This window comes from Chionomys nivalis, chromosome 5 (assembly GCF_950005125.1).
Source record: "Chionomys nivalis chromosome 5, mChiNiv1.1, whole genome shotgun sequence".
Classification (NCBI taxonomy): Eukaryota; Metazoa; Chordata; class Mammalia; order Rodentia; family Cricetidae; genus Chionomys; species Chionomys nivalis.
The window spans coordinates 26178327-26206319 of NC_080090.1; the positions used below are offsets into that span (position 1 = coordinate 26178327).

The 27993-nt window shown below is 48.2% G+C and overlaps 2 protein-coding genes across 2 annotated transcripts; one reads left to right on the top strand and one right to left on the bottom strand.

The window, feature by feature from the left end:
- Positions 1–432: 432 nt before the first annotated feature.
- Chdh (choline dehydrogenase) lies at positions 433–27896 on the bottom strand. The gene is made up of 8 exons (XM_057770298.1): positions 27833–27896; positions 5883–6662; positions 5199–5350; positions 4367–4496; positions 3324–3458; positions 2694–2836; positions 2149–2251; positions 433–1584 (listed from the first exon to the last, which is right to left on the bottom strand). Exons 2-8 carry the CDS (start codon positions 6610–6612, stop codon positions 1166–1168), a joined length of 1812 nt encoding a protein of 603 aa, XP_057626281.1. The 5' UTR covers positions 6613–6662; positions 27833–27896; the 3' UTR covers positions 433–1165.
- On the top strand, positions 16454–16841 carry LOC130874799 (translation machinery-associated protein 7). The gene has a single exon (XM_057770299.1). It carries the CDS (start codon positions 16454–16456, stop codon positions 16646–16648), a length of 195 nt encoding a protein of 64 aa, XP_057626282.1. The 3' UTR covers positions 16649–16841.
- Positions 27897–27993: the final 97 nt, after the last annotated feature.

A 27993-nucleotide genomic window follows, 5' to 3' on the forward strand; every position in this document is an offset into this window, starting at 1 on the left:
GAGCCTGCCTTGGTTTGGCAAAGTGAGAGAAAGGCCTGGATGGAACTGAGGAGCACGCGGAGTTAGTCTGATCTGACATACCACCATACATGAGAGCAGAACGTGGCCCTCCCACGGGTGGCACCTCCACGGCTAAGGGCGCCACGGATGGATGCTGTGTGGCATCTGCTCTATGAGACTCTCTTGGCAGACCAAGGATTTTCTTTGACTTTCTTTTGGAACAGGGTGGGGGGAAAAAGAAAGCAAGGCACAGGTAAGATGAAACAAAGAAACAGAAGCAGCCTGGTTTTCATAGAAATGCGATGGTTTTTACTTTACCCTTTCTGGAAGGTCTTTCTCAGATGCAACTATCTGGACTTAACCACCCAGAAGGCAGCTGCTGCCACTCCCAGTCAATCCTGGTGGAGCCTGGGATCCCAATCTCCCCCCTGGTCTCGCAATGCAGGTTTCTGTACAGTTATCCTGCTCTTCCCCATTGGAGAAGGTGGCTTTGCACGTCTTAGAGAAACTGATCCAAATTGTGTCCAGTCTTCATTTTCTTGTAAGGACAGCCAGCACGAGGCAAGTGAGTCGTGTAGTCACTTGAGCCCCCCATTCCTATACCTCGCTCCTCGGATTTGAATCGAAGCAGAAGGGACAGCCAGTATCCTCCAGCTGTCTGCCTTTCCTCTAATGGCGAACATGAGCTCAGGTACCAGCCCTGGCTAAGCTTCTTCCTGGCTCTCGGCCTCTGCTAACGCTTCCTTGGAGAGTCCCAGTTCATCTCAAGAACCCGGCCTTTACAGAAGTGTCCTTGAGTGGGTCACCAGGGAAAGGATCATTCCACTCCTGGCAACAGAACACTGGGCTGGAGGTGGCTGAAGGGCTTGCAAGAAAATCACGCAAGAATTAACCTTCCTCACTTAACTCCAGGAGGTCAGGACAAGGCCCCAGCTTGCATGCTCGCCTTTCTCCAAGGGTCCTCAGAGAGACACTGGGAAAAGGGACTTGCCTCACTCACCGCCACAGCTTTGTTTCCTCAAATACCATGAAGGTCTTAGCCATGAGTAGGGATATCTGGGTCCCAAGAGTCTACAGGTTCAGGAACTATCTGGGGCAGGGCTGCATGAGTTGGATCTCTTGGCTTGATATGAATTCCTCTGTCATCCTCAGGCAGTGGGCTGCCTTAACGCTGGGTGGCCAGAGTCTGCGGCTGGTAGACAGGAACATCCTTGTCCCAGAGTGCAGGATACCCCTTAATAATGTCAGCTGCTTTCTCTGCAATCATTATTGTGGGAGCATTCAGGTTGCCACTGACCACGCTGGGCATGATGGAAGCATCAACGACTCTGAGGTTTTCTACCCCGAGGACCCTGGTTTGCAGGTCGACCACAGCAGTGGGGTCAGAGGGCTGGCCCATCTTACAGGTACAGGAGGGGTGGTAAGCACTGTCTGCTTTCGCCCGCACAAAGGCATCTATCTCTTTGTCTGACTGGACATGGCTTCCAGGCTGGAGCTCTTTGCCCCGGAAGGGAGCCAAGGCTTCTTGTGCAAAAATTTCTCTGGTCAATCTCACACACTGACGGAAGTCCTGGATATCGGTTTCTGTGGAGGAGAGATAAATGAGTTCCCCTCCTTTCACTCTGCTGGTCAAGTGGAACTGAGGGACAAAGATCAGGGACATGGAGAACCAAGCTGCAAGTGCTTGTCACCTGCCCAGAAGCAGTTATGGTGCCAAGGGGTTCACGCTGGTATCTGAGGTCTGGTTTCTCTGGCAACCAGGAGTAAAGATATGCAATCTACTCTGCTACCATGTGGCTGTCAAGTCCCCGTGCCACGGGGGTGAAACCTTCCACGTGGGCTGTGAGTATTGGCGCTGCTACATGTAGAGGCCAGCCGGGAATGCAGCATGCTCTCAGCGCCCAAAGGAAGGGCGGGGAAGGCCAGGCAGGGAGTATGCATGGGTCTGGCGTCTGTACCTCCTGCAGATGGGTCTGCAAGCTGCACCCCTGTCCTGTCATGCAAAATGAGCCCCCCCCGCTACCTTGTGTGACCCAGAACTGAGAGCATCCCCAGTGTTAGGAAACAGGATCCCGAGAAAGGAACCCTATATAAAGATTCCTTAAAACGATGCCAGACCCAGGGGACACAAAGTAGCCTCTGAGTTACCTGTTGACAAGTAGTTGGGCTGAATCACGGGGTGGTCCTGAGGGTTGGCACTTCGCAGTTTGAGCCAGCCTACACTTGTGCCCCTCATGGTTCCCACGTGTACCTAGGAGGGTTCAGAGGAAACAGTGCACAGTAATCTCCATTAACTACCTCTTGAAGCTTAGAGAAGGCCCTGCTTCCCTGTGGGTGGGGACTCAGTATTCAATGTAGAGCATAAAGGTTTAGTATCTGATCTTCTTCCAACCTTCCCACCCCGTCTGGCCTTTACTCCTTTGTCTGAAACTTTCAAGGCATGATCTTGGGGCTGAGGTAGTTTGCCTGTTGTCACCGGTATAGATCCTGCCCTCTATACATCCTGCAGACTGGCTCCTGGGTTCTCTCCCTGGCATAAGGCTTGGGTCCCTTTTCCTCTTCCAGTCAGATAGTAGCCACTGGGGAGCAGAATACCAAATGAAGGTCTACATAGTGGGACCGATAATACCATGAAAACCTATTCTAATGCAAGATCAGGAAGGTACAGTCTCTGGCCATGGTTATCTGCATACCTGGTAAGCATCCTGCTGGGTGGGTTTCCGCCCGTGGTCAATCACTTGGGATGGCAGGAAGTGAAACTGAATGTCTGGGTGGGGGATCCCGGGCCGGCTGCGGATGAACCCTCCTGTTTCAAGATGGGCCGTGGCTCCATCCCCTGAAGGTCCCATGAAGATAAGGCAGATGAGCCAGTCAGGTTATGGCAGGTGGGCCAACTGTTCCCATGTCCCCTCCCACTTATGTCTCTCTTCCTGGACTTGGTGCTTGGCATCAAGGTCTGTCTATAATTGTTTTCTTTCACCAGGTGGCCATACCCAGCATCACAACTTCAAATGCCAGCTACGTGCCAAGTGAGGGGCTTCAGGTCTGCAAAGGCCACATGCTTTATGAGCCCATCCCACATCCTGCTCAGTGGGCATCACCTTGAGCAAGGGCCCCCCCTCAACATGTGCTACTGCCTCCTGTCCCTTTACGGCAGCCTGAAAGGCAGGACCTTGGTGTCCTCGCCTTGCAGACAGAAAAATGGGCTCTGATGATTGTCATCTGACTTCATACCTAGCAACTGAAGCTCATCTCAGCTAATCAAGAGAAAACCGTGATGCCCAAGGACCATAGTCACCAAGTTCACCAGGAGGCAGGCCCACCTGTGAACCTCCAGAGCCACTCCAGTCCGATGCAGACCCTCCGCAGAGGCTTCTGGGCCGAGTGGAGGGTGATGGGCTGTGTGCATGCCTGCTGAATGTAGATCTCCAGGTGGTCTTGCAGGTTCTGCCCAACTCCTGGCACAGGATGGAGTGGTTGAGAAAAATGGTCAACACAGGGGCAAACCCCTCCAGTCCATTTATCTTTTAAGTAGGTTCTTGTCTGTCCTGGCCCCCGGCCGATGAGTTGTCCACCTCAGTCAACACTTCTTCTGTCTTCAACAAGTCTGGCCCTCTCTCAAATGCTAAAGCCACCTGCCCTGCACCCCCTCTAGAGCAGCCACTCAGGTGCCTTTGACCAGCCCATCTCAGTAGCACCCTCCAAGGGCAGGGCCCACAATTCTAGCAGGTACCGCTTGGTAAGGGTCACTGTGTGTCTGCTGGGCAGATTGCCAGTTGTCAGCCCCATGCTCTGTCCCGAGTCTGTCAAAGGAGGAAGCAATCCCAATATGCTGTGCAGACACAACTTAAGCTCATTCAAACTCAAGCGCACAGAGGGCAGTCAGGACACAGACCACTTCCATAGGCTTCTCGAGGAAAGCTCCCAGGGAAAGGTCAGCCCCTTCTATATGGAAGATGAGGGAAGAAAGAAGACTGCATTACAGACAGTTGAAAAGATGAAGCGTGGGTCTTCATATGGACAGTGACCCTGGAGCCCTGGGCAGGTCTTATTTGTGCCAAGAGCGACTTGTAAACCTTGCGGATAGAGCTCTCATGCCAGGCCTGACCTGGTGGTGATCTCGGCCCTACTGTTAACAGGAAGCGCTCTCTCGGAAAGGGTCCAGAGGCTGCCTGACGGGGGAGGGGTGAAGGAAAATGAAGACTCAGGGGCCTGTAATAGGAGTGTCCAGTGAGGCCCAGAAGCCCCTCAGCTGTAGGAAGGAAGGCTGTGACACTTTTAAGACGTGCCACCTCCCCACTCCACGCAAGAAGCTGCTGGCCTCCCCAGAGCCACCCCGTGGGCAGCAGTTGGAATGGGAGCTCACCAGGCAGATGGCACACCACAGGGATGCCCAGTTTCTTGAGGTCATCTGCGTTTCCAATGCCAGAGAGCATGAGCAGCTGTGGAGAATTGATGGCGCCCCCACTCAAGATCACCTCCTTGCTGGCATAAGCCTAGAAAAGTCAGGGGACCACCAGTCACATTTCTCAAGAAGTCAGCTGACCGTTACTGTCATGACCACAAGAATGTGGCCTTGGGACATGGCACTATGTGGAGAGTCTGCTCCCAGGTCCTAGAGTAAAGAGTCGGGGGCTTATTGTTAGCTACTTCAAAGCAACCTGCACATCCAGTCGCCATGTGTGAGTTTCGCTCATAGCTGTAACAGTGACAGGGACTTTGAGAACAGGGACAGTAGAGCTCCAAGGAGATCAATGACAGCAGGCACTAGCGTGGTTTGAAGCAAGCACACAAATAGCCCCCTCTCCTGGAAGGGAGGGTGGGGCAAGGCACCATGTGTATATCGTATGATTATATTTGAGGGTTTTTAAACTTCTAGGATCAACTTAATGGCTTCTGACAGGCCAGGACCCTGAAATCATGTAGAAGATACTAGAGGACTGCTTGGGGTGGATACGGCAGACAGAGGCTTCTGGAGGCATTCACAGCAGGGTACCATGGAGTCTACAGGTGCTGGGACTGGAGGCTTCTGACCTCTGTCCCGTGAGACCCCAGGGACATATCCTGCCACCATCACCAGCTGTTAACTCATCAGACGGACAGGAGCATTTAGCTGGCGAGGACAGCCTGATTGCCAGATCAGTGCCCACCCCTTCCTGCCCAATCAGTTCCCACCCCTTCCACGGGAGTCAGCGCACCTTGTGGCTCTGGCCATTCTTGAAGTACTCCACGCCCACTGCACGTGTGCCCTCAAATAGCACTCTGCTCACAAGGGTCTGGACCTCAGTCCTGAGGTTGGGGCGGCTCAGCGCTGGGTGCAAGTAGGCACAGGCTGTGCTCCAGCGCTTCCCTATAAGATGGAACAAGATCATGTGTGACTGGCTGCTCTGCACCACCCACGCTGTGTCTACTTGCACCCATCCACACAGGGGTGATGGTTAAGGCACATAGTCTTGTGCCATTTCTTTCTGTCTCAACTTCTCATCTGCAAGTCTATAAGACCATGGCTTATTCACTGTGCAGAGCTGCTTCTTCACTCTTCCAAGGCCTTTCCTGCCCCCAGCCAGGCCACTGTGTTCATCCTGGCCATAGACACCAACAGGACCGAAATCCCTGCCGGTCTCGGTTTCCTAGATCTGTGGCTGTAGGGCTTGGCTGCCCTGTCAGGCTAGACAGGCCCCTGAAGAGTCTGCATTCATCTTGCTGCTCCCATGACCTAGAGACTCAGCAGATGTCCAAGAGATTGGGCCACGTCCTATGACTCCTAGGGGCGTGAAGAATCTCCCTCCCAGCTAACACTAGCCTTATTTTGGCACTTACCAACCATCAAGGGGTCAGGAGGAATGACTATAATTAGAAGGGGGATAATTAAAAATCAGTACCTTGGTGGATGGTCATATCCATCCAGCCAAAGCCCTCCTGTTGGAAGCCATTCATGTCTTCGGTGAAGGGGTAGCCAGCCTGATGTGCAGCCTGCAGGAAGGCCTGGTGAAGAGGGTGGTTGGTCTTGCCCCGAGACACGTGCAGTGGTCCATCACCACCACGGTACCTGTTGGCTCCCAGCTCATGTCTCTGTGCCTTGCGGAAGTAGGGCAGGCAGTGTGCGTAGTCCCAACCTTCAGCACCTTCGCGATGCCAGCGGTTATAGTCCTCGGCGTGTCCACGGATGTAGACCATGGCGTTGAGGGATGAGGATCCCCCCCAGACCCTGCCTCGCGGCCAGTACAGTACACGGCCATCCAGGCCCGGCTGTGCTTCCGTGTGGTAGTACCAGTTGTATCTGTCATCGCACAGGTTGGCCACAAGGGCAGCAGGCATGTGGATCTTCCACTGGAGTCGCTTGCTCCCCATCAACAAGTCCTTGGGACCTGCCTCTAGCAGCAGCACCCGATGGCTTGGGTCCTCAGTGAGCCGACTGGCGAGCACACAGCCAGCAGAGCCTGCACCCACCACCACAAAGCTGAACTCATCCTGCTCCACGGAGGTTGTGCCGGCCGCGGCACTGGCCACAGCACGGCTGCAGGGGTAGCGTGACTGACCAAGCACAGCCCATGCCAGGGCTCCATGCAGTCTCACGCATCCTCTCCTCCAGCCTCTAAGGACCGACCACATGCTTCCAGACCAATTCCTCTAATCCACGCACAGGAGTGGGAAGACTCTCCCTAGAACAGAGAAAATGGCTTCAAGACTCTGAACTCCAGAGCATATGCAGAAGCAGTCTAGAGCCTGGTAGCCATGCTGACACACCAAAGGATCTGCCTCGCTGGGCAAGACAGTTGCATGTGGTAGGCACTGCCCCAGGGAGTTATAACCTAGGGTAGGAATCTCATTACAGAGAAGTTAGTCCACAATCAGGGTTAGGGAAGAGGGGAGGCCCCTCCACAGACTTCGTGTGTGTGTGTGTGGGGGGGTCCTCTGGTCAACTTCCCAGTGACATCCACAGGAACTTGTAGACTAGACATCTAATACTGAATTGACAGAAGGCTTTCCAGTCTGTTCTCCCTGCCTCAGGCAGGACATTGCATTCTATCACAGGAATACATGAGGAAAAAAATGCTCTCCAGATGAAGACGGACCAAGTGGGCACCTGGAAGAAGGTAAGTGAAAGTGAGGGGCCAAGCCTGTGGAGGGTATAGCCCTGGGGTGCACCAGAACACAGGGCCACAGCCGCACTCTGCAAGATCACCTTGGAGAGCAGTAGAGTTTTACCCGAGAAATGCCAATGGCTTAAAAATATGAGCCCTTCCCTCTCCTCCTTCTAATCCGTCCTAGGTACCCCACTTTGCTCTCTTTCTAAGCCATGGTCTCTTTTCCTCCAGTGGCTGTGACACTTAAATATATGTGTGTATATAAATACAACCTGCTTGGTCCACATAGTGTTATTTGTATGTGTGTACCATTGACTTTTGACAGGTGGCCCATGTGCTCAGTGCAGAGGTTGCAGAGAGCCTGGCTATGGTACTGAACTCCTGGTGACAAGAGCATCTGAAAGTCCCTGACAACCTCTAGTCTCCACTGATGCTGAAGTCAAAGGACCGAGAGCCCTTGTCATCTTTGGCATGAATGGGTGCAGACCATAACAAATCCCTGTAGCTTTCCCACAGTCCTGTGTCAAGTGATGAGGGCCTGCCCTGGAAGCAAACGGAGAGGACAGAGGCTGCCTGCATGACAGAACCTTCTGAACACTGTGTCTGATGGAGGATACAAAAGAGTCTCCCACCCCACCCCACCTCTGAGCTCCAGGCCCCATGTCAGCACAGGGGAGCAATGGCCCAATATCAGCTCTCCAGTAGATGAACTGGTACATCCTTTGTAAGCAGATGCTATTTACCCCAGTCTCCATTAGCCTGTGACACGTCGTCGTATTCCATAACAACTGGGAAACACACATACACTCCTTACAAAGACAGAAGGCATGCAGCAGAGGCAGAGCCAGTGGTGTTACAACCAACCAACGCGGACATTCCATGAGTCAAGACAACAGCCATTAGGAATGGTTTCCTTGACAAGTGGACATGCTGAACAGAATTCAAGGAAGTTATCAGTGGCCTGGGAGAGGTCTCTGTGGGCTAAAGTACTCCTTTCACAAGCCTAGAAACCTTAGTTTAGTTACCCACATATCTGAATAATAAAAGTCAGGCATGGTGGCACAAATAGGGAATCCCAGCACTCCTACATAGATGAGAGATGGAAACGGGACTGCCTAGAAGTTGTGGGCTCAGCTAGCCTAGAGTACACAGGAAGGCAGAAACAGGAGAGGCCCTGCCTCAAACATGTAGAAGGAGAGATCCACCTCCCAAAAGTTGTCTTGTGACCGCCACATCCGCACGGTGGCATGTTGCATAACCCCACTAATAAATAGAAATTTGAAATGATCAACCTTTAAAAAACAAAAATGTGGGCTGGAGAGATGGCTCAGAGGTTAAGTAAGAGCACTGGCTGCTCTTCCAGAGGTCCTGAGTTCAATTCCCAGCAACCACATGGTGGTTCACAATCATCTATAATGGGATCTGGTATCCTCTTTTGGCAGAACACTGTATACTTAATAAATAAATAAAATCTTTTTTAAAAATGCAAGAAAATACAATACTAGAGACAAATGAGTCTGGTTAGATGTAACGGGGGAATCCATGAGACTGAAGATTAGTGAGGTGAGATCTCAGATAAAAGTGTGGGGAGAGACGTAAAAAGGGGTGGAGGAGAAAGACGGGGACATAGGAGCTTAGACCATCAAGCTAAAGTGTGGATAAGCACATTCTGAGCAGGATAACTAGATAAAAAAAAAAAGTTCCCTGAATGATACAATGTGTCCAAATGTACACCTTGAGAAGAAACAAGACACTAGAGTAAGCCAATGTACATAGTCAGTAACCAATAAAAAACAATAAAAAATAAACAATAACATTCCAAAATGAAGTAGCGAGCCCAGAGAGATGGATCCTCAGGAAGGTCTCCCAAACGCTTTAGGATGAGAATCTGTCGATTTCCTCCAGTCTCAGTCAGAAGAGAGAACACATTTTCACCCATTCTGCAAGGCCTGCAGCGCACTAATACCAAAACCAGATGGCAGCATCAAAGAAAAGAGCACTCACTACCGATCAATATCTCTTATGAATGATGATGATTAAATACGCTGGTGTGGCCATCACAACTGGTGGGGACAGGGCAAGAAAAATCCCTCAGCTAAATATCAGTAGCTTGAATCTAGATTATTTGGGACCAGCAAGATGGTTCAGAGGGTGCTTGCTCTCAAGATCGATGACTTGGATCCAATCCCTAGAGACCATATTGTAGAAGGAGAGAGCCAACTCCCACAAGCTGCCCTCTGACCTCTGAATACATGCCAGGACATTCTGTCGTGCACTTACGAATTTAGAACATTTTAAACGTGTTCCAAATCCAGTTATATATAAAAAAGATGGATGTGCCACGTTCACGTGGAGTTGACCCCAGGATGTTCATCATTTGAAACAATCAGTTTATGATGCTCCGAGTTTGGTTACATCCCTCACAGGCCTATCAGCCAGCTTCCCTATCTCAGTTTCTAAAATGGGGAAATCATCCACCCGTTTCATGTGCAACAAGGACTTTCACCCACCATCCAGAGGGTCGGGATGGCAGGACAGAAGACATCACATGACAAAAGGAAAAAGAGAATTAATGCAGCAGTGCCTTAAAGAACAAGTGTCATGGGATGACAGGTGACTTGGGGAAGATGAGCGGGTACATGGCCTGAATGTCATGTATGAGGTCCCACCAGGAGTTACAGAAGAAAACAAAGAGAAAAAAGAAATGGAAGGAGAGACAGAACACAAATATGAGTGGCAGAAATGAGCTTCCTTCAGGTTCAAAATGTAAGGTGTTTTAAATGTCACGAGTGGGGTCATGTCAGCACAGATGGAGACTGCCCCTCGTTTGGTCTTTCTGGAATCAATTTCTACTGAGATCTTGGGGTTTATCAATGTCCCCCTTGGAACTAATATCCGATAATGTCGGAGATGAGAAGCTGTGGGTTTGCACTGAAATGTAATGTGCTGCGGAGAAACTTGGCTGCCATGATCCATCACAGGACGGTCACACGCGATGGTGAAGAAGAGCCTGAAAATGAACCCTCACCTCCATTTGCGTAGGCCTGACTCCCAGGCCTCCTGCTTCTCATCTCCTGCTGCTCTCAGCCCTGCAGCAAAGGGAGGTGAGGGGCTGAGCACCAGAGTCCCCTGAAGAGCGGGCATTAAGTGAGAAGGGGAGGATGGGGAGAACTTGGGGGAATGGGGTGGTTGGGATAATGGAAGGTTGGATATGGGAGCAGGGAAGTATATATCTTAATTAAGGGAGCAATTTTAGGGTTGGCAAGAGCCTTGACTCTAGAGGGGTTCCCAGGGGTTCAGAGAGATGTCCCCAACTAGGTCCTTGGGCAGCTGAGGAGAGAGAGCCTGAAATGGCCCGATCCTATAGCCATACTAAAGAATATCTTGCATATCACCATAGAACCTTCATCTGGCAATGGATGGAGATAGAGACAGAGACCCACATTGGAGCAATGGACTGAGCTCCCAAGGTCCAAATGAGGAACAGAAGCAGGGAGAACATGAGCAAGGAAGTCAAGACCTCAAGGGGGGCACCCACCCACTGAGATTGTGGGGCTGAGCTATTAGGAGATCACCAAGGCCAGCTGGACTGGGACTGAAAATGCATGGGATAAAACCGGACTCACTGAATATGGTGGACAATGAGGGCTGCTGAGAAGTCAAGGACAATGGCACTGAGTTTTGACCCTACTGCATATACTGGCTTTGTGGGAGCCTAGCCGGTTTGGATGCTCACCTTCCTAGACCTGGATGGGGGGGGGGGAACCCTGACTGCTCTCTGGACTGGAGAGAGAGTGGGGAGAGGAGTGGGGTGTGGGGAGTGGGGGGAAGGGGAGGGAAAAGGGAGGCGGGGAGGAGGCGGAAATTTTTAATTAAAAAAATTAATAATAATAAAAAAAGAATTAATAAAAAAAAAAGAAAGGACACCAGGAGCCACAGTGCCTGCGGCTCCAGGGGAGCACACGGTGAGCACCCTGGACCACACAATGGGGAGGGAGAGGTGGGGGTGGCGGGCACTGGCACAACTGCCTGAGAATAGAAGGGCTCCATTTCTCCCAGAGTTTCTTTAGCAAAGGCCAACTTACACATTATTGTCTCTCTAATTTTTTTTTTTAAATCTCTTAATTTTCTAGCTTTGTGAATCGTCATTTCAAGTATAAAATAAAACAACTACACAAAGACTGAAGTGTGCAGACAGATGTGGGCAGACATTTAGGGGTGGAGAAAATAATTTTTCTGTTGATAGTTGTTTCTTATGCCTTGTACAAGATTTAAAATATATAACCAACTCTAACTTTATTTTTTATTTTTTTGTTCTGAAACACCATTTAAATAGTGGCAGAACACTGAGAGAAAAGACAGAGAGAATCAGTTCATGAAGTCAAGGGCGGTGACGCACATCTTTAATCCCAGTACTCAGGAGGCAGAGGCAGGTGGACCTCTGAGCTGGAGGCCAACCTGCTCTACAGAGTGAGTTCCAGGACAACCAGAGCTGTTACACAGAGAAACCCTGTCTGGAAAAAACCAAAGGAAAAAAAAAAAGAAGGAAAAGAAAACAAATGAAGAAAGAAACAAAATTATTACAAGAGATGTAGAAACAAGAGATACAGAAAAGGCACTTGACAAAATTTTTTAAATGTGCCTTTCCATTGTCCAACATGATCAAGATTATCTATAGAGCTTTGATTGTGAACTCCAGGGTTAGTGGTGAAGAACTCAAAAGCTTTTCCATCAAAACCAGGAGCAAGGCAAAGACACCCACCTCTGTGACTTTACCACCCCATCAGACATTTCGGCTGACTCAACAATCAAGTGGAGGAAATTGAAAATATATTCAGACTGGGATGAAAGACATGAACTCTTTCCAGTCAACATGATCATCTATGCAGAACACCTGAAGTAACTGACCAAAAACTAACAAGCGGTCCCAGCAAGACTGCAGGAGACAAGGTGAGATGCAAGCATCGGTCACTCTCTCATATACCAGCATTGAGCATGGGGCAGTTGAGAGGAAAACACAGTGCCATTTAACTTAATGTGCCAGATAAAAAGGAATAAATCTAAAATACATTTGCAAAGGACAGCTACCAACCTATAGTGAAAGATGTCAGTGGAAAAACCAGCTACCTGGAGAGACATTCTCTATTTGTGGATAGGGAGATTCAACATTGTCTGTAGTCTTTGCAATTCTTTACAATTGCAAATCAGTGTGATTCCAATAGATACCCCAGCAAGATTTGTGAGGATTGACAGCCTGATCTAAAATTAATATGCAGAGGCGAAAGGCCTCAAACAGTCAGCACAATGTCCAAAGAGAAGAACTGAGTTAGAGGGCTGATACCACCTTAATTCCAGCCTTGCTGTGAAGCACAGAAATTGAGACAGTGTGGCACTGCCAAAGGAACTATCAACAGAACAGAGCACAGCCCAGAAATAAAAATCACAGAAACAGATCAGCTGGTCTTTGTCTAAGAAACAAAGCAGCGAGATGGAGAGAAACGATCTGCCAGAACCACTGCACACAAACAAATCAAGTTGGACCTGGACATATCTTTAAAGTGAGTGGGTCACAAACCCACGTGTAAAACACGGAGATGTAAAAAATCCTAGAGCACAACAAGAAAGCACAACACAAGGGGCTGACAATGGTGTCCTAAGATAGGACACCAAAGGCACAACAGGAAACAAACAACCAAAAAACAAAACAAAACAAAAAAAAAACTGATAAACTAGATCTCGTCAAAATTTAAAAAAAAAGATACTGTCAAGACAATAAAAGGACAAGCCACTGAGTGGGCTTGCAATGAAGGACTGTCACATAAAACATATACGTCATATGCTCCTAAGGCCATAGGTCAAAGACGTTAACAGACACTTTAGTAAAGATCTGGATCTAAAGCGTTTGAAGATAAGCTGTACAGCACATGCTGCCAGGGAGCTAAAGTGAAAACCAACTGAGACGGCTTCACAGTCACCACGATGGCCATGCAGACTGTAGAAGTGGTGCCCTGGAGTCACATGAAGACACACACACATCTGGGCATGATGGTCTATGCTTGGATTCTCAGCACCTGCAAGTCTGAGGCGGGAGGACACATTTTTTTAATTTATTTATTTATAGGCGAACACAATTTTAAGACCAGTATGGGCTACATAGAACCCATCTCAGAAAAGAGAGAAGAGATGAAGAAAGGAGAAGGGGGGAGAAAGGGAAAGAGGAGGAGAAGGGAGAAGGGGGAGGAGAACCCCCATATAGCAGTGAAGGAACCACAGCATCTCAGATCAGCACGGATGGATCCTAAGAGTGTAGTCACAATAAAAAAAGAAAACCAAGGAGCTTGGAATCTGAATGAATTTTAAAGCATGCAATTCATATATGCAAGAAAGACAGATTTGAAGGGAAAATAGTTCTACAGTAACTGAAGACATCCATGTTCAGAGTTCAATAATGATAGATTAATAAGGTAATAGAAGGAAAAAAACACTACAGGCCAACTAGACATAACAGATATATACAAAACATTCAAACCAACAACAAAAACACATTTTCCCCTGAAGTGTACACAAACCAACCTCCAGGACAGAGTGTACATTTTAAAAGACAGAAAAAAAAAATACCAGGATTCTATTTGCACCACAGTGGAACAGAACTAGAAATTAATAAGCAGAAGAAAAACTCATAAAAATATGAAATTAATGCTCCTAACGCCCCACTGTGTCAGAGGAGAAATCACAGAGGAAATTAGAAATACGTGAAAGAAACAAAAAAGAAAGCACGGGACACCACAACTTATGCAACATGGCGAAAGCGCTGTTATCAGGCACTCATAGCTGCGTCTGCTACCTTCAAACAGAGGGAAGATCTTTATCCTGTGAACAACTAGAAAATAGAACAAACTAAACCCAGGCCAGCAGAGGGAAGGAAACACTGGAGATCAGAGCAGAGATAAAGAAAGAGAATGGGGGAAACTGATGAAGATAAACGCTGGCTCACAGAGCAACAGCTAAAAAAAAAAAAAAAAATCGATAAGCCTTAGTGCTGTGCTCGATGCTGAGAACAGGACCGACACGCTATTGCAAGTTCTTTCCACAACAACCACACACACACACACACACACACTATTATAGCTATTAAATTTAACAGCACACACACACACTATTATAGCTATTAAATTTAACAGTTACATAAAATTAACATATTAAAATCAGTTGCATTTCTTTACAGTAATGACAATCTGAACAATGAAAGAGGAACTTCCATGTGTAATAGCATAAAAAAGAATCAGATAGGGATTAGAGAGATAGTTGAGTTCAGAGCCTAACACTCATGTGAAGAAACAAGCCAAAACAGCTAGGCATGTCTGTGCTTACACAAGCAACCCCAGCACCGTGGTAGGCAGAGACAGGAGGATCACTGGGGCTTGGGCTCAGTAAGCCCAGCTCTAGGTTCAACAAGAAACCCTGTCTCAAAGGAATAAGGCAGAGGGAGGGAAAGGGTAGTAGAGCAGACACCAGAGAGTCTCCTCTGGCTTCCCTGTGTGTGCTCATGGAGGGAGGGGGGTGAAAAGGAGGGAGGGAGGAGGAGTGAGAGGGAGGGAAGGAGAGAGGGAGGAAGGAGGGAGAACAAAAGATTAGGATGAAATTAAGCTTTTTTAATTTACTAATTAAATTGCTAATTTACTTTTTAAATTAGGATTTTAAAAGTATTGTGTTACTGTATCATTGTTGTAACAAAATGCCTGGCGATAGCCACTTAAGAAAGGCTTTACTTTGGCTCAGGGCTTGAAGGGCTACAATCTGCCAATCACAGAGGGGAAGGAGGCCTGTGAAGAGGCTGCTCACACTGCATTTGCACGCAGGCAGCAGAGAGATGAATGCTGCCTCTGTTCACTTCTTACTCAACCTAGGGCCTCAGCCCTAGACCTGTGACACAGTCCCACTCACACTCAGGGTAGACCTGTGACATAGTCCCACTCATACTCAGGGTAGGTGCTCCTGCCTCCTGACAAATTTCTGGAAATTCCCTTACTAACACACCCAGAAGTATGGCCTCTAGAAGATTCTGAATCCTGTCAGGTTGAAAATCAGGATTAACCATCACGTTGATTATTGAAAACTATAAAATATACCTGGAAAACATAAGAAATGGTATTAAAATAGAAAAACGCCCTGTGTTCATAGATTGGCAAAATTACTCTTGTTAAGATACCGGTACCACCAATGCGATGGGTAGAGGCTATGCAATTTCTATCAGAGTTCCAATGGCATTTCTTTTTGGCAGTAGGAAAACTCATTGGGGGGGGGGGGGGGGTCAGTGAAATGTCTACAGGAAAAGGTGCTTGCTACCAAGTCTGACACCTGAGTTTGAGCCCTGTCGAAAGCCAGCAGAGTCTGATCTGTCGACTTCCTCCCAGGGTTTGGTTAGGTGGTCTCAGAGTTAGCAAAAGGGACTTAGAAAATTTCTGACCTGCGAGGTCACGGAATGAACTCACGCCTGCAGCTTCAGTCGTGGCTCTTTACCGTCCTGCATTCATTCTGAGTGCCTTGTCCTAACTGTCTGTCGAGTCTTAGCGCTAATTCTCTGTCTCAACTCTAATTCCAATTCTCTGCTACAAGTCTGTGTTCCAGTCCATTCTTCTTCTAATGACTCTACATTTCTTTTATGTCTTCTTCTCCTTCTTCATTTTCCGACATTCTTTATCCTCTTCCAATCTTATTTCTTCTGCTGTTGCAGATTCCCAAGCATGCGCGCACGCGGTGTGTGTGTGTGTGTGTGTGTGTGTGTGTGTGTGTATCCATTCATGAGCAACTTGTTAGTAATAAAAAAAACTACAAGGAAACTTCTCAGGGACACAAGCACTCTTTGAAGATACTCAGCAAAACTTATCAGCTAGTTTGTTGCTAACCACAGCTGCAGCTGCCGGGAGGTCCCAGCCATCTCTTAAAGGGGCTGCTACAGGTTACAAAGGGAGAAAACTGATTAATGAGAGATCTAAGGAAGAGGCAAAGAATACGTGTATTATTTTACATTTCTTAAGTGTGGTTAATACTATCTGGACATGGCTAGTCAGTTAGGTGCTACTGATCTCTCGAAGGCCTAAGACAGAACAAGAACAGCAACCTGCCACAGCGCCCTACTTCATTGTAAATCTTTGACAGACTTAGATCCAGCCAGGCCAGACACCTGCAATTCCGCTCCATCGAAGTTCCTCCTGTGATCACCCCACAAGGACTTCCGTCTGGCCAAATCATCCTGTCAGGGAGCTAATTATAGAGAATTGGTTTCTAAGTTTTTTATTGCAGTGTGGGGCAAAAGGTTTGACTGTCTTGTCAGAATTATAAAGTTTGGGGGAAACGGAGGCGCAATGTCGGGCCGGGAAGGTGGCAAAAAGAAGCCCCTGAAACAGCCCAAGAAGCAGGCCAAGGAAATGGACGAGGAAGATAAGGCTTTCAAGCAGAAACAAAAAGAGGAGCAGAAGAAACTGGAGGAGCTAAAAGCCAAGGCCGCGGGAAAGGGACCCCTGGCCACAGGTGGAATTAAGAAATCTGGCAAAAAGTAAGCTGTTCCTCATATCTGAGATGATGGTGACCTTCTTCCATTCCTATTTAAACATCTGGATTCCCTGCCATAACATCTTTGCCATCTACAGCTAGAATGAAGTGTTATCCTGGAGCCTGTTAAACATCTGGATCCCCTACTATAACATCATTGCCACCTATAGTTAGAATGAAGGGTTATCCTGGAGCCTGTTGTACATTGTAATAAACTTTTGTAAATAATAATAATAATAAATAAATAAATAAATAAATAAATAATACAAAAAAAAGTTTGGGGGAAAAGTCATTCTACTCACAGAACACAGGGAAACTGTGGCGGACTGATGAGGACTCCACTGCAGGGGAGCATGCTATCACACAAGAGAATTTGCAGTTAGAGACTGCCAGCTATTCGAAAGGCAGTATTTCTCATGGCCTATGCCTATGTGATTTACCCTCCATCAGATGTGTAAATCTCTGGTTGGGAGACCTTCTAAACGCCGGCTCATCCACTGTGTTACCTTGTGGACCCATGAGAGCCCAGACCTCTGTGTTGAAAACAGAGGAGTGCCTCCCACAAATTGTCCTCTGACCTTCACGTGAGCACAGTGGCACGTGCACACACGCTAGATACAAAAATGTAAAGAAAGAAAAAAAGGGAGATGTGTTTAAGAAAATATACAGACTCTCAAAGGTCTCTAGTCCGAAACACCACAATAACCAAACACCAAACCAAAACCCGAGGAAGAAGAGCAAAGCTACAAGACTCAGAGTTCTGGATTCTGAAATGACTGCAAATCCATAATCACCAGAACTGCAGCCCTGTCGGGAGCACAGACGTGTGGGCCAATGCAATAAAGCAGAAAGCAGCCCTCACATGAATGGCCCAGTTGGTAAAATCATTCAAAGAGGAAACGAAGGTCTTCGTACAAATGGCTCATGGGAAACAAGCCACAGGCCAGAGTGTGAACGTGAACCTTTGCTTTTGCCTCGGACAGAAATCAATCCAAGAAGCAGGGAGAAGTGTTTGCTGCGTCAGCCTGAGGCCCTGAGTTCAGATCCCCAGCACCCATGTAAAAGGCTGAAGATTCTGGGCTGGTGTTGTTACAGAGGAACTGGAGCCAGAATAAAGTGCGCACCCACGCAGTTTCCCTTACTTGGGATACAGTCTGTCTGCAGAGCTGTGCTGCTGGAACACTAGAGACCCTCTGAAAGAACCTTCAGACAGGGCTCCTAATGTCACGCCCTTCCTCGTGTGTGTGTGTGTGTGTTCCCTTTCTAATACTCTCCCAGTGCATACTAAGTACATACATACTATACTAGGGCCAGACCCATGGATCCCAAAGGCTTTCAGTTATCCGAAAAGAACCGGCTCTAAAGAGAGCTGAGCACCCCTAGCCAGGAGGTACAGCAATCTGTTTTCTCTCTCCACTTCCTCCCTTCCATTCACCACAAACACCGATTCTCAGACCCTTTTCTCTCATTCTCCTATGCTCTTCCACACTGAGTCACGGGGCTTGGGGGTTCCAACCTCTCAGACCAGTAAAGTCTGTGCTCCCCATTCTGAGTGGAGTCTGTTTGTTCATTGTCTACCTCCCACTGACTTCATACATGAAGCAGAGGTGGCCAGGAAACTCTTTGGAACTCTTCAAGGCTGGTGCCACATGTCCCTGGGCCTTGCCCTTATAGAATGATCAGGCAGTGAACCCCAGTTGGGAGCCTACATGCTGACATCAGAAAGCTCCTTGGATGGAATGCTGCTCTCCCACCTCCCTTCCCACAGCACCCACTCCAGCTCAGGGGCACACAGGGCTCTGCATTCAAGAATCTTCCCTCTGTGCCTATCCCTATTTTCTCTCGGGTCTCCTTTCTCTGTGGCGGTCTTCATCCAAAGCAGAACAGAGGTAGGGAGCCCTGAGGACCTAACATGAGCTAGATGCCCACCTGCCTTTTGTAGTGAGAACAGGAAATATCTCCTATGGCTCACGTGTTTGAACACTTGGTCCCCAGCTGACAGTGCTGGCTAGGAGGTTGTAGACGCTTTGGGACGCAGAGACATAGCTGGTGGCAATGGTTTACTGGGTGTGAGCCTGGAGGCTGTAGCTTAGCCTCACCCTGGCTTGATGCACTCCGTGGGCTTCACGCGCAAGCCCATTGCTACAACTGGTGTCCACTAACTGAGCCACTCAGCCATGTGTCTTCCCCACCAGGACAGACTACAGCTCCTGCCCTGGCTCACAGTGAATCACTCCGCTCTAAATTACTTCTGTTAGATAGTTGGTCACAGTGATGAGAAAAGCAGTCGCTGACTGCTGGGAGGGTGAGGACTACCTGCCACTTCCTTCCCTTGAAGGCTTAGGTGGAAATTGACCCACATTGCCCAAGATGTGTGTAAGGAAGGTGTGGTAAGAAGACAGGACGAAGCAAGGTTATCGTTTGGGCCCTCCCCGAGGTCAGTGACCAACAGAGGGGGATGGAAACAGCTCCAGTTGGCAAAGGATGGTACACTCCAGTTAGGGGTTTCCCATGCATGGTGCGGAGCTGTACCTGGGCCAGTGGACTGAGCAGATGGGGACATAGTGTACTGGCTCCAGCTGAGCAAGTGTGGGTCTCAGTGTCTGTAACGGGACAAGGAGAAAATGAGCTATTCTTCAGGGTTGTTAAAGGCCCTTCTTGTGGGGCCCAGCACAGATGTCAGAGCCATAAACAGAACAGCAGTCTGGTGGGCTTACATTATCAGCCTTCGCCCAGCAGGGACTAACATGGAAGTGTTACCAACAGCAATGAGGGAGCCTAAAGTTGCCAGAAGCAGTTACAGAGTGGAAATGTGCTGTAAAAGCGGGAAGGGGTAGACATGGAAACCATGTACCAGAGTCCTCAGTAACCACATGTCCACTTCCGTCTACCCCACAGACCCAGCCAGGCTCCACAGCTTTCCTAGAACCCTCCCCAGTGTCCGAACAGTGTCCTGATATCGCTACCCTTCCTACACACCCCACTACAGTTCTCCACAGCTGGTATGTCCTCGGGATGAGGGGTTCTGGGGACCACAAGTGGGAAAAGAAATGTTAAGGGTCCATCCGCTTGGACCTCACCATATTGACATCATGCAAGGAAGACAACTGAAAACAAAGGAGTCCTCTTGACAACTGCAGAGTCTAAATGGGAGATGGCGATGCCCCCTGGGAGATGCCCTGCCTAGGAAATACTCAGTAATGTCAATTAATACTTAAACTGAAATGCCATTGCATTTTCAGAACATCAAACATGTCCCACCAAGCCCAGGAAATACAGAAGACAGAGCATTGTGCTGAGGGACTTTGTCCACAGAATCCAGGTGGGGAAGACACATACATTTCTTAAAAATGACTTCAAGTAAATAAAATTGGTGGTGGGGGTGGGGACTCCATGTCTGTGAGAGAAGAAGAGGTGTGTGTCTCTGTGTCTGGCCCTGTGGCTCTTAGCTAGAACTCAGAGGGCAGATCTGAGGGAGATAAGAAACCATTGTCTGTCAGATGTGACAATGGTCTTGAGGTAATTAACACCCTTTCAGATGTACAGACTGAAAAAACTGGCAGAATAAAAAGAAAAATGAGACTCATGCCTAGACATTTTTTGGCTGTCGTTATTTCCTCAACACTGAATTTACATAGCATTTGCATTGCAGATTACGAATTTTAAAAGAAATCACAAAGACTAGAATGAAAGGGAAAAAAAAAAACCCAGGGTTACCCAACAGGTGATAGATAGGCAGGAAACTTAGAGAAGGGAACAGAGCAGGAGCCCCCTCCCCATTTCCCGCCAGCTAAATTTGCATCTGCTTCCAAATTTCCATAGGAGGGAGAACTTAGAATCTCAAATATCACCAGCAAGAAGGGAAAGAGCACCAAGCAGGGAGGCAGAGGCTGGGCCTAGGTGGAAGGACCAGTTGAGAAGCCCTGGAAGGGACAGACCCTGCAGACCCTGCTAACTCTTCCCAGCGGCCTTCTGCAGAGGCGGTGCTACAGCTCTCTCTCAAGTGAGAACTTTCTTAATCTCAGTTAACAAGCACTCACTCCTGAAGCGACAGGATACGGTGCAGTCTCCACTAGGGTGGCCTGATTGTCTGTGGAAGATAAGTACAGAAGGAAGGCAGAGCTGAGAGGGTTCCCCAGGCATCTGTTTGAGTGACCTTACCGCGGCTCTTGCAATGGACACAGCTTTTACTTGGTGTGGCTTGCTTTATTTATTGGAGTTGATTTTCAGTGTATTTTAAAATCAGCCCCCGAGAAATTAAAAATCTAAAACTAAGCAAGGAAGCGAACACCTACTCCTTCACCACAGAGAATCCGAGCATGTTATGAACTGGGCCTGGATGCTGGAGCCTCCCCAGATGGAGCTCTCTCTCTCCATCCTGCAAAGTCTCTCCAGCACCTCATTCAGACGCCAGCAGACAGGTGGTGTGAGAGAGGCTCTTACAAAGAACTCATGCCACACTTGGGCTCCCAGGGCAACCGAATGCAAGACGGCAGCCTAGCTGCCCTGTCTTCATGTTGTGTGTGTGACTTGACTCTGCAGTGGAGGGTGGATGGCTAAAGAGGGACCTAGCCCGTCTGGTCCCCCTTGAAGACTGGAGGCACAGGGATAAGTTATTGTCTTAAGCCTGCAGTCACCCTAGAGCCAACCAACAGCAGAACCTCCCAGGACCGAGAACCGAGGACAATTATCCCAGAGTGAGGCCACCTCCTGAACCTCTAATCAGGAACTGCTCCATTGTCCCCTCAGACAACAAACACTTCCTCAGACCGCACTGCAGTACCAGAATTGAGACAGTGACCAACTAGACCAACACCTTAATCATGACTGCACGCTCCAATTCTTACAGAAAACTAGGTTGGGGACCCCTGGGCTCTTTACCCATTCTTCCTAGCTGGCCACAGCCATTCAGCCACCTCCCTGCTTTTCGCCATTACTCTTCTCTAACTGCATACGGGGATGAGTGGCTTAGCCTGCCTGCTGGGGCTGCTGGAGCCAGGCTTTTGCTATAAAAATCTGGTCACATTAAGAGCAACAGTTCCTTCAAGCCTATGTGGTGTGAAGTCCATGTTTCCTGCATGTCACCACCACCTCCAAGCCTGATGAGAACAGGATGTGGGTCCATAGTCCCTGCTCTGCTCAAGGCCTTCTGCATCATGCTCAACGTACATACATGCCCCCTTCTAAACCTCTGGATAAATTTAACCACAGGAGGTCACGTGGCAGCACGGAGAACAGTTTAAAAAATGAAAACTATGCTGTCGCTAATTGCAAAAATAAATCAGGTTAGAGATCACCCAGTTCCCACAGCCCCAGGTTCTAGAATACACTCCTGTCACTGTTCTCCCTCAGGGGAGAAAAAAAGTCACGCAAAATAAAAACACAAATTGTCATCAGGCGGTGGTGGTATATGCCTTTAATCCCAGCACTAGGGAGGCAGAGGCAGGAAGATCTCTGAGTTCGAGGCAAGCCTGGACTGCAAGAGCTAGTTCCAGGACAGCCAGGACTGTTTATACAGAGAAATCCTATCTTGAAAAAACAAACAAACACACCCCCCACACACACACAAATTATCAACTTATAAAATAAACTCACACTTGGATACAATACATCTTATACGGGGCTGGAGAGATGCTCAATGGTTAAGAGCACTGGCTGCTCTTCCAGAGGACCCGGGTTCAATTCCCAGCACCCACATGGCAGCTCGCAACTGCCTGTAGCTTCAGCTCCCTGGAATCTGACACCTTTACACCAATGCACATAAAATAAAGTTAAAATAAATTATTAAAAAATACATCTTATACATTGGGATTCCATGTTCAAGTCACAGCCATTAGGAGAGAAGTGAGAGCTGTCCGTCAAGATCCTTAGGCTGTGGTGACAGTGCAACCACACTCCAGATGCAGCCTCTCTGCGATGCATCTTCATTTATAAAATGGAAATGGGGCTGGAGAGAGGGTTCAGTGGTTCAGAGCATTTGCTCTTCTTGCAGAGAACCTGGATTCAGTTCCCAGCCCCCACACAAAGGCTCACAATCACTTGTAGCTCCAATTCCAAGGGATCCATTGCTCTCTCCTGACCTCCATATGCACCAGGCATGCATGCAAGCATATACATACATGCAGACAAACTCTCATATGTGTGGAATAAAAATAAGTAGATCTTTAAAACAGAAACAGCCATCTATGTCTTAGTTCTTGTTTTTCTGGGGGCAGCAGGCAAACTTGCTGAGCACAGTGGAACACACCTCTGAGGTCAAGGCTAAGGCAGAGCATCGTGATTTTGAAATCAACCTGTGCTGTACGACAAGACTTATAAAAACAAACAAGCAAACCAGATAAAGTTAAAAAGAATTGAAAAAAAAAAAACAAAGCTCAATGCACATGAAAATGTCTCCCAGATCACAGTTCATGTCCTGAACTCTACCCTCCCTCCCCCTTTCTTAATCTCATCGATGCATTCCATTTTCTCTTCCACGACACGTGACCCTACAACCATAACCAATAATAATAGCAACTACAGGTTAATCCAACTATTAGTGATCAAAAAACATCCCATCATGCTTCCTACTTCCAACACAGTGCCAGCTGCCTTTCCTTGCATCCCTATGAGGTGGACTTCATCTACAGTGCAGCCTCGAGCAGAAAAAGGATGCCCATTTCTTCTGTTGTCTGTACTTTCTTCGAAGCCCCAATGTAAGAATAGCATGCATGGAAACCAACACAAGTGCCCACGAGACAGCGTTTGCTACCATGAACAAACAGGTCATGACCTGGCATGGCTTCACCCCCTGGAACTGGCTGGGGTGGCATTAACACTGAGCTAAAATCATGCCTGAGTCTGGGTTTCCTCTGTGTGTGCGAGCCCCTCCTACGTGGGTAGAGACTATATGGAATTTTACACTCATACTGGAAATCAAGGAGTGCAAGCCCTGGGTGACCCTTGGGGTCTCTGACACAAAGTTAGCATTAAATTAGCCAAGTCCAAGTCCAAACAGTTGGAGTGGAACACAGGGCAGAGGTAGCAACAGAGACTAAAATGCTCCAGTGTCGGTTATGCCAGCTTGCCAGCTCAGGCTGACCAAAGAGCCCTGGTAGGCCGACGGTATTCACTAGAACAAGCTCCCCCCACTTCACAAGACAATGAATCCACTGTTAACTGCCCAGAGACTTGATTAACATTTGCAAAAGAACAAAGTGGAAAATTCCACCTGTGTGGGTGGAAGCTAGACTCAGGGCATGTCAGCAACCCTCACAGCCTTGCTCTCTCCAGGATGGACACAGCCGAGTGAACAACGGTTATGGGTCCAAGGGAATTTCCCCATTTGGAAACATGAGCTATTAGAACAAAACAATTGTTTTTAATTGTCTTGTGTCCCCTGCTCTGCAACTGTGCAGCGAATTTAAACCCTTTGACTTGCTTTCCTGACTCTGGCTTCTTCTGAGTTCCTTGCTGGCCCTCCTAGACTGACAGAGCTAAAGTTAGTTCCATGTCTTAAGTGCATGGGAAAACTGAGGTACCAAGAGACCAAGAGCATTGGTCATAGCCAAGAGATAGCAAGTGAATCTTGGAGTCTCAGCTGCAGGGACAACACAAAGCCTGTTAGAAGTCTGGGTGACAGACAAAGAAGTCTTCCAGGCTCTGAACTCGACTGTGAACTTCCCCTACATGATGGGGAAAGTCCAAAGCAATCTTCCTGGGTGTGCAGAGTTAGGCATGGCTTTGGAGGAAGTCATGGCTAATTTATTCTGGAAGTTAATGAGTACCCACCAAGCCCCTGGACATGAAGACTTCTTGTGCCAGATGACTCTTGTAGACTTGCAGACTCAGTACATGACTGAAGATGACATGTGGAGGAGCTCTGAAGCCTGCTTCCTCCAGGTTCCAGTCACTTCTTCGCCAGCATGGCTCACACACTCATTGTGCAGGAAACAAGAGGAAACTGAGACTCTGAGAAGAGCAATAGCTTGCCATACATCCAGGAGAAGAAGCTAAGCCCTTCGACATCCATGGCCAAGTCTCTGGATATTAGGGTTAGGCATCTAAGCACGTGGGTTCATCTAAGCAGATCACCTTAGAGGCTGCATGTTCAATCAACAAGGATCACTGGCTGGTGAGGAGGGCGCTTGGGGCCTGAGGCAGGATAGAAATTCCAGAAGAAGCCTGGCAGTGGTGGCGCATGCCTTTAATCCCAGCACTCGGGAGGCAGAGGCAGGTGGATCTCTGTGAGTTCGAGGCCAGCCTGGTCTACAAGAGCTAGTTCCAGGACAGGAACCAAAAGCTACGGAGAAACCCTGTCTCAAAAATAAAAAAAAAAAAAAAAAAAAAAAAGAAAGAAAAGAAATTCCAGAATATAGGTATACCCTCTTGGTCCAGGGGTGACCCCATCTGTCATTGCAAGACCCAGTTTATATTGCCTTTCACTGCCTACTCTGATGTCCTGTCCACAGGCCACAGGTACACACTGCATATAAGGTCATAGAAAAGATCTGGTACTGACCAGTGGTGCTGAATACATCGGTAATGACCGAAAAGAATATAAAATTATGGAAAAGAATATAAAATTATAAATAATTGGAGAGTTGGTACTGACCAGCTAAATATAAAATTATGATAATTAGAGAGCTGGTACTGACCAGCTAAATATGAAATTATAATCCGAAAAATTGGAAATTCGGTATTGATTAATAATGTGAAAAAATCATGATTGTGACTTGATGCTATTGGCAATTGCTAAAAGAGAGGTTGTGACGGTGAATGTTGAGAGTTGATACGTGTGCTGAGAATGTTAGATCTAAGTGATGCTCTGAACCAGTGAAAGAAACATTTTCAACTCAGGTGATTCTACTCTTCTTTAAAATAGGAGACTATAGCCTTTGGGAACATAATTATTCATAAAGCATATGATACATCCTGACAAAAGATATGGCTGTGATACACAGGGCCTAAAAAGTATATTTCTCTCCAGTAATCTCTTTTTCTTTACAGAGGTCGGCAGTCAATGACAGGTTTAAAGCTTTTCCTCCCCAGATGCCTAAGACAGGAAAACTCGCAAATGCTGCTTTCCAAAGACGGAAAATTTTGGGTAATAGAAAGAAGACTTTGCCCATGCTAGGTGCAACCCATCTGTCCTGTTGCAGAAGCACAGGGGTTGTTAAAATTTAATAAGAGAGAGTTTATTGTAGCCCCATATTTCTATATGGTGTGTCAGCCAGGCTCTGAAGCCATGGGCCCCACCTGAGGTGGTCACGTAGACCTGCAGACAGCCTGTCACTGCTCTCAACAATATCCAGGATGTGTTGCTCCTTTCTCTTTTGTTATAAATGTAGATCGCATGGGGAGAGGTGTTTGCTGAAGCTGATGACTTAGTTGCAGATGCTGTCCCTAGCCACGGTCCCTGGAAAGAGAATGTTAATGAGGTATCCACCTCGGTTGAGCAGGGGATTAAGAGATGTTTGATATAATGAACACGGAGAGAAGCCTGAGATGCCCTTCTGTGGTGATGATGTAAGCTGTGTCTGGTTATTTCTTGTGCCTCTGTACCGGTCCAGTTAGGGAAAATAGTTTTTTTCTGTCGGGGCCCACGGCCCTGACACATCCTAACCCTGTCATCACTGGCTTTGGTAGGGAAAACTGCTCAAACTGGTTAGAAGCCTGTCTGGCCCCCTTGCCTGGGCATTCTCTCATACTCACACCCCTTTCCTACCATCGCCTCACCCATTCTTCCTCTCTCTCTTGTCACCAGACTTTTCTCCTAGAGGAGGAACCCAGCTAGCTGCCTGACCCCTTTCTCAAAACTACCCCATACCCACTATTCCAAGCCATTTCCTCATATTTACCCCACCTTCTTTTGCCAAGGTCAGGGAGAGCCACTCAGGGTTGCTCTGTTCACGTGACACCAGGGCTAGATGAAATACCTCCTGGGCAAGAAATGGCTGATTCACAGACCTGTCCCTGGACCTGACCTCTCTATCGCCGCTGTTCCAAAGACCTTGCTCTTTGTCCTGAGCTTACTACAGTGGGGTGTATTCTGCCAGGCCAGTGCCAAGCCTGGCTAGGTGTTGGCACTCAGCTACTCACTGAAAGAACTCATGTTGGCAAAAGTAGGGGAGTGTTCCCGTACTTGCTCCACAGACACGCAGGTTGTTTTCCAAAACTGAAGAGTGACTGCCATCTAAACATCTGCCCCGTATTTCGGCCCCATGAGACAACATTCTCAGGCTGAAACTGGACAAGGCCACCTCCACTTTGCACTTGCATCAGAGCAGGCTCTTTGGCCTTGGTCCAAGAGCACGCATCAGCTCTTCACCTTTGCACCCTGGTAGCCGGCAAGAGTTTACTGTTCAGCAAGGCCACCATGAAAGCTAGAAATGTTCCCAGGGACCACTGGGTCCAAGCAGCTCACAAAGGTTGAGGAAGGAGCCCAGGGTGGTCCGGATGCAGGCTAGGGTGAGACTACACCTCCCTTCTGTGAACCTCCTTGGTCAGGAATCAGGACACTATTCCTTGCAATCCCATAGAGGCTGAGGACTGAGCCTGTTCCATTTGGATCAAAAATACAACCTCCATCGGCATCCCACAGATAAACTGAGTCTATATCTCAGTAGGGTTTTCAGCAATCACAGTCGCTTGACTCTGCTCAACCTCTCAAGAGCAGGACTTCTGCCCTAGGTCTCCCTCCGATTCCATGATCTACAGGCTTGGTAATCCCATTTCGCATAGGCTGAAGCAGCTGAATTCAGGCTCTATAGCCCTTCTTTAATGACACCGGACTAGGCCCCTCTCAAGCCATTTCACCTCAGAAGTTCGGTCTCTGGGCCACCTTCCCAGAATTAAGGTCTGAGAGGTGAAGAGCTGGGCAGATGTCATTCAGACAGCAGGCCTGCCAAAATGTCAGAACTTCAGCTCTGAACCCACAGTGCTGAGACACCAGCTTTGGGACCCCAGATGTAACCGCCAGACCTCATTCTATAGAAATACACTTAACCAGAAAGCCTGAGCGGCCGGGGTGCAGATTCCTATCAAAATTAACCATGTAACTGTAAGTTTCTGTCGCTGGCTCCCCCAAAGAAGCCAAGGAGGTTTCAGTGGCTTGAGTCCCTCCCCCTTTTCTTTCTGGTACTCTTTCTGGGTAAAGGAGGTTCCAGCTCCTCTCGACCCACTCAGCCTAGAGTCTGAAGCTCGGTACTCACTGGGGAAGGGGGTGGGGTCAGCTCCTCACTTGGGCCGGAACGATCGATCGTCGGTCGAAAGGCGGGAGCCGGGCGCACAGAGAAGGTGGCCGCCGTCCGTCCTAGCCCGCTGCGCTTTAACTGGCGGCCTGCAACGTCGCGTGCTCTTCTTGGGTAGGGCC

Excerpts from the sequence above, each read along its gene's own strand:
- Chdh (XM_057770298.1), bottom strand. The coding sequence starts at position 6,612 with ATGTGGTCGGTCCTTAGAGGCTGGAGGAGAGGATGCGTGAGACTGCAT. Across the intron at positions 2,252-2,693 it reads CCCAGCAGGATGCTTACCAG|GTACACGTGGGAACCATGAG; the intron begins GTATGCAGATAA and ends GAACCCTCCTAG. Across the intron at positions 1,585-2,148 it reads GCCCAACTACTTGTCAACAG|AAACCGATATCCAGGACTTC; the intron begins GTAACTCAGAGG and ends TCTCCTCCACAG.
- LOC130874799 (XM_057770299.1), top strand. The coding sequence starts at position 16,454 with ATGTCGGGCCGGGAAGGTGGCAAAAAGAAGCCCCTGAAACAGCCCAAG.